This window comes from Betta splendens, chromosome 24, assembly GCF_900634795.4.
Source record: "Betta splendens chromosome 24, fBetSpl5.4, whole genome shotgun sequence".
In the NCBI taxonomy this organism is placed as follows: domain Eukaryota; kingdom Metazoa; phylum Chordata; class Actinopteri; order Anabantiformes; family Osphronemidae; genus Betta; species Betta splendens.
Window position 1 is genome coordinate 13,405,623 of NC_040901.2, and position 11,048 is coordinate 13,416,670.

General features: G+C 50.5%; 1 protein-coding gene across 3 annotated transcripts; it reads left to right on the plus strand.

Moving 5' to 3' along the window:
• The first annotated feature begins 3,380 nt into the window (after nt 1–3,380).
• angel2 (angel homolog 2 (Drosophila)) lies at nt 3,381–7,676 on the plus strand. 3 transcript variants are annotated; one of them, XM_029140433.3, is made up of 8 exons: nt 3,381–3,522; nt 4,784–5,487; nt 5,591–5,811; nt 5,927–5,996; nt 6,113–6,534; nt 6,599–6,762; nt 6,914–7,044; nt 7,120–7,676. In XM_029140433.3, the coding sequence occupies exons 1-8, from the start codon at nt 3,467–3,469 to the stop codon at nt 7,278–7,280; spliced, it is 1,929 nt and encodes a 642-aa protein (XP_028996266.1). In that variant the 5' UTR covers nt 3,381–3,466; the 3' UTR covers nt 7,281–7,676. The 3 variants fall into 3 exon arrangements, with proteins under 3 accessions (XP_028996266.1, XP_028996268.1, XP_028996267.1); XM_029140435.3 differs by having other exon boundaries at nt 3,407–3,746; XM_029140434.3 differs by lacking the exon at nt 3,381–3,522 and adding an exon at nt 4,280–4,428.
• The last annotated feature ends 3,372 nt before the right edge of the window (nt 7,677–11,048 follow it).

An 11,048-nucleotide genomic window follows, 5' to 3' on the forward strand; every position in this document is an offset into this window, starting at 1 on the left:
AGCGAGCGCTGAAACGCAAGATGACTCGAGAGAGCGAGATCATACCTCTCTATCTATATATCTAGGCTCTACAAATCTATCTCCCCCTCTCTCTCCCTCTCTCTCCCCCTCCCTCTCTCTCTCTCTCCCCCTCCAGGAGTGGGTGTACACCCACGGCCAGCAGATCCGCCAGCAGCAGCTCTGTCTGTCCCTCTCCACCACCTTCCCGGCCTCCCAGGTCCTGCTGCTGCCCTGCAACATGGCCGACGGCAAGCAGGTCTGCACGCACACGCACACAGCAGCCATTTCTCTGTCAGGACAGGAGGACAGGTGCTTGGCTGCGGGCGAGTCGCGCGTTGCAGCGCGGGGCTGATGAATGAATCTAAATGATAATTAGTCTAAAGCCACATTTGTCCAAGATGATTGTTACACCTTCACATTCTCACTGCAGGCGCAGATGCTTGACTTTTCTTAACAGCTTGGAAAGCTCTCGCGCACACACACACACACACACACACACACACACACACACACACACACACACACACACACTTGTCATTACCTGACCACTGGGCACCTTGACGGCGTCCCACAAGGCCCTGCAGCAGAGAACAACCTGACAACCAATAAATCACCTGAGAGGGGGAGGCACAGGTGGGATGGGAGGGGGGAGGGATGGAGGGGGGGGGGGGGGGGGGGGGGGGGGGTGTCAAGGAAGGGAGGGAGCTGAGGATTAGCTCATTACACCTCAAGTGTCCAAGCTGGAAAAACATGCCGGGTCCGATGTGATCAGACATGAAGGGTTTCTCTATGCGTCATCAGAACCAGGAAGTAAACGGCAGAAAAGCAACGATGAGCCAAGACGAGCTGCAGCGAAGCAGCGATAAGAACGAAGCTCGCTGGTCGTTTTACAGTCACGTCAGCTGCAGCAAGAAGCTCAACACATCAGCTGACGTGAGTCTGGAAGTTGGACTCAGGTTGGAGTCCTCTGAGCTGCTCCAGCAGCAGGATGTTCACACTCTAACTGGTGACAACAGCAGAGGTGCTGCTGCAAAACATGAGGCCTCAGCGGAGCCCACGTCAAACCTGAGAACAGACAGAAAGAGAGATGAATGAAGATCATGTAGGGAGGAAGAGGAGGAGGAGGAGGAGGAGGAGGAGGAGGAGGAGATGACGATGGGCATAAAGTGCTGAGACGGCGCTACGCGGCAGAGGAGCAGAGGAGCAGGTGTTGTGTTGCTGCAGGCGAAGCTCCGGCTCGTTGTGTCTCACAGCAGCCTGTTAAATCAGGCTCCGGCTGCAGTGTTTGAGCCGAGCCCTGAAGCGCGTCGCTGTCATGTACCTGTGACGGGAGCGGCGGAGGCTGATTAGAAACCAAGGAACGGAGACGCGGAGACACGTGAGGTGGAAGCGCCTCTTTAGCAGAGCAACAAGTGGCCGAGGCCGGACACGCAGGCAGCGCCAGGCCCGAGCATCAGCGCGTCCGAGTCTCAGAACCGCTGAGCCTCTGACCTCAGAACCTCAGAGTCTCCAGCCTCCGAGCCTGTGAGCCTCAGAACCTCTGAACCTCCGGCCTCAGAACCCCTGAGCCTCCGAGCGTCCGAGCCTCGGAACCTCAGAACCTCCGGCCTTAGAACCCCTGAGCCTCCGAGCGTCCGAGCCTCGGAACCTCAGAACCTCCGGCCTTAGAACCCCTGAGCCTCCGAGCGTCCTAGCCTCGGAACCTCAGAACCTCTGGTCTCAGAACCTCCAAGCCTCTGGCCTCAGAACCTCAGAACCTCCAGCCTCAGAACCTCCGGCCTCTGAGCCGTGCTCTGTGCAGGAACAGTGTGAATACTAATTGATTTACTTTTAATTATCTCCCATGAAAAAGCTCCACGCCCGTCGCCACGCGCCGGTGAGCGTGTCATCTTGACAACGCCGCCGCCGGCCCACAATGCAACTGTGCAGCAGAGAACAGAGCCAGCGCGTGTGTTATCGCAGGGCCTTGTGGGACGGAGATACATGACAGCGTTCCGCTTCGGAGGCTCTGAAACAACGAAGCTCCACACGTTTATACAGTTACACAAAGACGCTCGCACACGTCATGACAGGGTTTCAAACCCACAACCTCTCATGTCTGATGGTCACACACTGCCAGCCGCTGGCCGGAGCCCCTCAGGTTAAATCTGCTCTCAGAGGGCTCCATCTAGTGGAGGCCAGGAGCACTCACAGTTTCTCTCCCGTTTGTCTCCAGAGGTGGCAGAAGTCAGGGACGCACCTGGAGCACATGGTGTCTCGCTTCTGTCTGGACTCGGAGATGGCTCTGGATGGGATGGACTCGTCCAGGATGCTGGTCATCAGCCCGTGTGAACTGAGTGCGTACACACAGAGATGGGAGGTGCCCTTCTCCTGACCCCTGACCCCTGAGCCCTGGCGCCCGCCCCGTCACCCATTCTCCACCTGTAGCTCGTGGGCCTGGAAGCGAGAGCTGTCCAGGGTTCAGAGGCGCTGAGCCGGACGCCTCCATCGGCTGCTCTGAGGGAAGACGCGTCTGAAACGTCCATCTGGCTTCGTTTGAGGCTGGAACTAAGTGCACCTTAAAACCCGGAAGTGTCACATTTGAGCTGAGCAGAAACGTTTGCCTGAGGATAAACCATCAGTCTGAATATGTGTCTTGTACCTTTTGCAAGTGTCTGTTTTTTCTGGGGCTGTTTAAGAACCTGTGAATTAAAACCAAGCACAAATCATTTTTTAGTTCAGCTGTCATTGTGTTTACTGTCACGCGTGATCCAGGCCGAACAGGCAGCAGAGTCTAAATAACCTCTCATATTCTGGGCTTTTTAATGCTCTTATTGTTCTGAGACTCTTGATTTGCCCACTTTGATCCAACAGTCCCTTTGAGAAGGAGGAGCATCGATCAGAAGATCCAGACGTCGTTCAAACACAACTACGGCCTCCGTCTGTTGCTCTGCTGTTCTCGTGGTGGACGCCATGTTTTAACCCTTTGACCCTTCACCTCCAACTACTGATGTGATGACACTCTGTTTAAATAAAGCTTTTATAACCCATGTTTCTACTTCATTGGAACAGTCACAGTGTTTGATGTCTGACTAACACTCATAATTACTATAAATACTGTCACAATCTTAAAATCCTTCTAAAACAACTTAATATTACAGTTAAACAATTTCCATTGCTTAAGATTAAATATTATTTTGATTTGAGTTGTGTTTTTGTGCACAAATTGTGCTTCAGTGTTAGAACCTTGTGCTGATGCAGTGATGTCAAACAAGCAAAAACAGTTTGTATATTTTATTATAAAGTTACAGTAACAAGTGTTTGTGTTCATCATTAAACAGTCCTCAAACTCTAAATTAACCGTTTTGGGGAAGTAAACAATGGAGAGGGAGTCTGAGTGGATGAACACACCTGTGCAGGTGATGGAGGAGGAGGAGGAGGATCACATACAGGAGCAGCTGCTCTGTGGGGGGTTTAGTCTGTCGTCATGTTTGTCAGAGGAATGAAACCGAAGGCTGCTTTGCAACGATCCTTTAGGTCAAGGTGAGTTTTCATCGAACTACAAAGAGCCACGGATCCAGAACTGAGACAAAGAGGAAAAAGTAAAACGAGAATAACAGGAGGGACGTGAGCGAGGCCGTTCACTGAGAGGAGCCGGGCCGCGTCTCCATCCGCTGCGGAGCAGCTCGGTCTCAGTCCGAACCCGACCCGCTGACGGCTCTCGCCTCCAACCGTGTCCGCATCATCAGTATTGGGTTTGCTTTTACGTAAGTACGGCGACCTTTCCTCTCCTTTCCCTCCGACGAGCTCCACGGCCGCGTGGAGCACGGGGAACCGCGGTTGGAGCCTTTTCACTGCATTTAGCCGTGAGCACCAGCGATCACTGGCATTAATCGCCATATTTGTAGATGATTTAAAAGCCAGTTACTGTGACTCACGTTTCCAGACGGACTGTTTTATCTGTCGAACGGCTGTAGTCCGCTTCCTCATTAATGTGGTCACATTTGACGCAAATGAGCCAAAATGAAAACTACAGGTTTTTAAAATAGCAATTTTACCCATCGCGGAGTCACAGTTTAAAATGACGTTTTACCTGACGCAGGTAAAACATTGGACATTACTACTAAGATGAATTTACCAACAGCATTTCATCGGTAGCACCTTTAGCCTTTGAATGTGCTTTGAACGTGTACACGCGTCAAACACAGCAACACACAGACATTGTACAACGTCCAGATCCCGGTGTGAAGTTGCGACGTCTGTCTCCTCTTTATTTTTTAAATGGAAAACGGGAGAGGTCGGGGTTCTTGAAGGCACCATGACACTCGTGGCGCTCTTGTGACGTCATATTTTAGGGACTGCGTTTTTGTCGAGTTCAGCTATGTCAACCTGACTTTAAATGCGGATTTTATGCCGAGACGTCAACGATGTGTCTCCTAACGGGGAGCAGTAAGTTGACGTTAGCTCATTTACTAACCGTCAGAAATATGAGGGTTAGTCGGTGATAAATGGGACTAGCAGCTGACGTCAGTTAAGCTAACTGGTTAGCCCAAGCTAGTGGCCAAACGGACGGTGTGTTTTCCCATATGTCGTAGTGTTGTTGAGTCCTAATTAGCGGCTCGTGTGTGTTCATGTAAACAGAAACAGCTCCTTTGAACTAATGGCAGCAGAAGCCACAGGTCGCATCATATGAAACTGTGTTTTAAGTGCTTTTTACGTTGACTGATATTTACTGTTGTGCTGTTGCGTGTGTATACGGGGTTTTGGTTTAACGCTTAGTTTCCTTTGACCCTTTCTCCCTCAGAAGTCCCATGTTTCTTAACCGGCTGAGCGGCTTCGGCTCCTCCGTCCTTCCGGTTCTGTCCCGGGACGGCTTCAAGCGCAGCACCCACATCCCAGCTCCTCCTCCATGGTGGTCAGAGCGTCGCCACCGACTTTACATCCAAACAGTTGTTACAAGGACGTTGCACCCGCAGAACATGAACCCAGGTTCCTTCAGCAGTAGATGTGGTTCCGTCCACACCGCTTCCGGCCTCATGACCGAGCACGGAGACAAAGAGCCTGTGCACAAAAGGAGGAAAAGTACAGAGGTACAGAGTGCGGAGGAAAGAGAAGGACGCGGAGCTGCAGCACAAGGTTCAACAGCAGCCAAAGTGAGTGAAGGAAGGAGGGATCACCATCATCCCAGCAGCAGCCACAAACCTCACTCACATCACAACTCTAGAGACATGAATGAGGAAAGGACTAAATACTGGAATAAAGCACAGAAAGACACAACTCCACCTAGAGGAAGGAGCAAATACCAGACCGGAGGGTCCAGGACCCCACGGTTCACAGCCAGAGACCTGGGGGTGGAGTGGGAGCATCACAGGCCTCCAGACGCCCCCAAAGAAACGAGTCCTGGCCACTTCGATCGGACACGTTTGGGAGGTGATGCCCACATGCAGCCGTCTCCACCTGGAGACACCCTGCGTCCCCAGGATGCTGCCCAGACCACGCCTGTCAAGCGTGAGTGTCATGTCGGTTGCCAAAGCAGAGCTGCTTCGATTCCAGTGTGTGAAACATAGCAGAACTGGAACACGTTTACACATTAAACAACTTCCCTCCTCAGCTCTTCACAGGCAGTGGCTAATGTCTCCGGCCTGCAGCTCCAGCCTTCAGCCGCCAGGCGTCTGCACAGCCTTTGACTTTGTGGTGATGTCCTACAACATCCTGTCCCAGGAGCTGCTGCAGGACAATGCCTACCTGTACCGACACTGTAACCCCAGCGTGCTGCCCTGGGACTACAGGCTGCCCAACCTGCTGTCTGAGATCCAGCAGCACAACGCTGACGTGAGTGAATCACTACGTGCTTGTTGCTTTGTATAGTAGTAGAAACATGTGTACATGCACAGAATGTGCTGCAGCATTGTGATACTGAGATGTGATGAGCTCTGAACTCTTTCAGATCCTGTGTCTTCAGGAAGTCCAGGAGGACCACTATGAAAACCAGATTAAGCCTGCTCTGCAGAAACAAGGTAAAACAGAATGCAGAAACACTTCCTGCTTAAGGTCAAACAAATAAACACCAACGCATCTTGGTAGCAAATGTACTTTCTGTCGTCAAATCATCTTTTGCCGTGTGTATGTTCAGGTTATAGCTCAAAGTATAAGAAGCGAACGGGAGGGAAACCAGACGGTTGTGCTGTCTTCTACAAGTCGTCCCGCCTCTCGCTCGTCTCGTCCACTCCTGTTGAGTTCTTCCGATCCGGTGACGACCTCCTTGACCGGGATAATGTGGGACTTGTTGTGCTGCTAAAGCCAAACGATGCCGCGGGTCAGTCCGGTTCCATCTGCGTGGCCAACACTCACCTGCTCTTCAACCCCCGCCGTGGGGACATCAAACTGGCCCAGCTCGCCATCCTGTTGGCTGAGATCAGCAGACTGTCCCGTCTGCCGGACGGCTCGGCCGCTCCAGTTGTGCTGTGTGGGGATTTTAACGCCACTCCCTGGAGTCCGCTGCTAAGTTTCCTGACGGAAGGCTACCTGGATTATCGGGGACTGCTGCTGAGCATGGTGAGACGCACTCAGGTGCCTCAGGTGATTGATCTGAACACACGCTAACCGTGTTTGCTCCCAGGTGTCGGGTCAGCAGAGCCCTCCCAGAGGTCAGCGCAGGCTCGGTTCTCCCCTCTGGTCTCCCAGTTTGGGAATCAACTGTCTGTGCCAGTATGAAGCCACGCCCCCTGGAGGTAACTCTGATCAGCCTGCTCAAGGTCAGGCTGGAGCTGCAGCTGCTGACAGGTAACTAGTGCCGCTGTGTAGATGCCCAGTATCAACGCCACTGCCACTGGTCCTAGAGTCAAGGCCACAGTCGGTCAATGTTTACTAATGTAAACTCTCCTTGAGACTTGAAAACTAAGTGTGCACAAACACCTCGACCCCGTTTCACCAGAGCCAAACTGGAGCACGGCCTGAAGCTGGCGTCGTCCTACCAGCGCCACCGGATGCCTGACGGGAGACGTGAGATCACCACCTGCCACTACCAGTCAGCCAAGATGGTGGATTACATCCTGTTCACCTCAGGTGCTGATTTTTTTTAAATTAATTGAACTAATTGATGGAACCTTTGAGCTTACTGGCCTTTGTTTATTCCTGAAGACCTGAGCTCCACTTCTTCACCTCCTGGCCGGGGCCTCCAGCTGCTGGGCAGGTTGTCGCTGGTCGGGGAGTCGGAGCTGCAGGCTGTTAACGGCCTCCCCAACCAGCACCACTCCTCTGACCACCTCCCTCTCCTCGCTCGCTTCCTCCTACGGATGTGACAGCAGCTCTGGCTGGAGTTGAAGCTAAGAGGTGGTCGGACATGGTCTAAGACGTTTAAGGTACTCGTCAAAGAAATCTGTTTGACATTTTAGGTATTTAAAGACATTTAAGGACACAGTGATACTGGACAATATTTAAATTTTAAAATGACTACTTTTAATGTTGAATTGTACTGACGTCTCTAAATGTGAGGCTTCATCAGTCTGGGGAAATAGTGAATCCAGCTGTTTTGTTTTCTGGATTTGGTTTTTGAATGTCTCCCTGTTGAGATGTTGACGAGACACATTTTCATAAAGCAGCTGAAATCAAGTGACCGGGATCATCTGGGAGGTTTTTGACCAAGTATAACAATTGTTTAAACTGGAAAATAAAACTCCTGCGTCTGTGATGTTGAAGAGACGTCACCTATGTTTTCATGTTGAGTTTAAATGTTGCACAGATTGGTCTTATTTCATATAGTTCCATGTTCCACATGCTCATTGTACTGTAACTTAACAAGCCGTTGATATTTTTGTAGCAGGTCGGTTTGTCTGGTTGTCAAGGTCTGTGACTGTCAGTGATTCTCTCTGGAATGAAAAAGTGTAGGATCGTGTTCAGATGCTGCTGCTGCCTGTGGTGGAATCTACTTGGCAGGTGCTTCCCAATAAATTGGACCATCAGTGTCTAACACCTTGGCAGAGTCGTGGGCAGGAAGTGACCAACAGAGCAGTGGGCGGGGCTCAGATAAGGGGCGGGGCTTGTCTTCCCCCTCCAGGCTCAAACCCAGGTCTGCAGCATTCAGGTATCGTTTTTTGGTAGTTGCTGGTTGTCAAGTTACTGAGCCACATGCTCCAAACTTTATTTGAACAGGGTTTGAACAAACAGGAGGTTGAAAGGACTCAGGGGTTCCTGTAGAAGCTGACATGCTGTCATGTATCAATTTTACCTTTTGACTAAAACAGGATGAGGCTGAAATGAGAGCAGCACCAAAGGTTTGAGCCTCATGCTTTGGAGCAGTTTTATCTCCAACACTAGATGGCAGCAGTGATCCACGTGTGACCACCCAGTAGATGGGAGGAAGAGCTCAAACTGTTGGCTTCCATTCTGCCACAGTCAGTTGATAACAACAACGTGTTGTATTAATAAAATCTCTTTCTGCATAAAGCAGCGAAATAATGTAAAGCCATGAAATTGCAATATTTCTCTGAACTCCAACGTCACAGAAGCTACAGCAGTTCAGGCTGGTTCCATGAAGCTCGGGTGTCACTGGACACACAGGTGAGCCGCTGCTGCTGCAGAGCTGAGGAAGGAGGATTATTTCTGTAAATCTACTGACACACCGTCGTATCTGCAGTGGGGCTTAAGCGGATTATTTGATCAGAAACCAGCTGCAACGCGCTGCCGAGAAGAGCTGGCGCTTCCTTTGTTGACGGCATCGACTTCCTCTGACAAAGCTTCTGCTGTTCGTTTATAACTAATAATAACTAACCTGAAGTCATCAGCAATAAACACACGTGGTAGAAACATAGAGCTTTTATTAAAAGAACACATGCTGAGAGTTACGATATTATCAGCTGCTGATTCACATTTTCTCCCACTGATCACACAGGAATAAAAAAGGGGCTGTTCAGGGTCTGACTAACATAAAAGGGCCTCAAACGCATCACACATCATGACAAAGTGAGAGGATGACTCGAAGCTCCAGCTTCACTCAGCAGTAAGTCGTGTGGCAGCGGGCGGCGCCTCAGACACCAGGCGGCCGCTGCTCAGGCACCGAAGCCTCCAGCTCAGTAACACAGTCATCGTCATCTGACGCGTTACAAGCTGCTACAAATAATGACTGAACGAGACTGGACACGGCCCAATTAAGTGGCCAGTGAGTGTCCGAACATGCTCAAATACAAAGTGGTGGATGTTAGAGTTTGTCAGTACAGACGCAGCATTATAACGTTGTCATGGTGATGAAGCTGCAGATAAAGACGACGGAACCCAGTTCAGACCTCGTTCATGACGCGTTACGTCTGATCTGCTGCAGCTCATTAGATAAAATGTAAGAACTGGCATCAGCACTTTGGAACCAAACAAAGCCTTAAAAAGCACCTGCTACAAATACAAGGTGTTCTATCTGATTCAAATCAGAGAACAACCAATGAATGGGACCCAAAGATAAAAGAACAGCCTGAAGCACTGGATCAGAAACCGGCCAGCACAGACGTGGCTACTGGGAACTGACACCTGCTACAGAGTTTCTGTGCTTTGGTTCCGTCGAGAGCTTTGTCCTTGACTTTAACGTCTTTGTGCATCGAGGCAAACGAGTCTTTGGGCTCCTGGAAACCGCTGAACCTTCATTTGTAAAATTCAAGTCACTGGTCCTTTAGAAAGCACCAACAGGCAACCTTCAGGTCAAAGGTCACCAGGACGAGCTGCAGTTGTTCTCTGGCTTTAATTCTCTGGACTGATCTGTTCACGAGTGGATCGAGCCACAAGCACCTTCCTCCTCCTCCTCTTCCTCAGGTGTTTGAACCGTGGAAGACGGTGTTTGTGATGTGGTGGCTGCATAGCTTAGTGTTGGAACGACTCAAGAAAAGCAGTGAAACATTCAACACAAAGTGAGAAAACAATCAATAACGCAAATACAATCTGAACGAAGTTTCCACCGTCGACAAACCGGCTCCAGGACGTTTGTGCTTTTAAGCTGCAAAGGTCAACAACGTGTCAAGTGGCACCGAGCGACGTTCAAATCACAGTAAAGACAAATAGTCAAATCTTCAAACTTGTCAAACAAACACAGGAGCGCTGCTGCGTTCAGGGGCTGAGCTCCTCCAGCACCTTCAGCTTATTGGAACCGTGGTGACACATTAAAGTGCAGCTAATGAAAACGGGCGTTTAGACTTAGACGCACGTCTTGATGACAGGACTGATCTGGTGTCAGCCGTGGAGCCAGAGCCTCTGGGTGATGCCCAGGACCCGCGGGTACGGCCCGGATGGATCCCACTCGGTCCAGATGTTCCAGAGGAGAACAGCATGACTGCCTTTAGCTGCTCTGTCCAGATGTGAAGCCAGCTGTTCCTCTGAGTGAACACAGGCTTAACGGAACCATGGCTAAATGTGGAAACCTCCTCCTCCTCAGGTTAAAACAGTGCCTGAGTGGACAGTTGCTGCTTAGACTCTGGAGGAAGCGGGTTTCCGACGTCTGGCAGGAAACGATGGACGTTATCATCTTCCTTCACATTCAGCATTAAACACCATCGCTTCCTTTTGCTCCAGAACCGTTTTCATCGAATGGAAGCTGCACTAATATATTCAGCTACATGTTAACAAAGCGAGGATGAGGAGCAAGGTGAGGATGAGGAGCAAGGTGAGGATGAGGAGCAAGGTGAGGATGAGGATGAGGAGCGAGGATGAGGATGAGGATGAGGAGCAAGATGAAGATGAGGAGCAAGGATGAGGAGCGAGGATGAGGATGAGGATGAGGAGCAAGGATGAGGATGAGGATGAGGAGCTTTGCTGCAGAGCTCTAATGGTGCCGGAGCTTCTCCTCCTGCGTCTTCTGTCACCAACACCTTTGAGGTCTCATCAGACAAACAGGAGGCTGAAGCATCTCCCTCTCCTCATCTCTTCCCTCCACATTGTGCTATTACATCATTTTACAAAATACCTTAAATACCAGTAAACCTTTAGTCTCTTCTACTTAGTGCAAAGAGAAGCCAACCTCTTCTAGAAACACTTGTGTTGATATGAAACGATGTCTTTCGTGTCTGATCACCAGCGTCTCTCGGCCGCCGTGT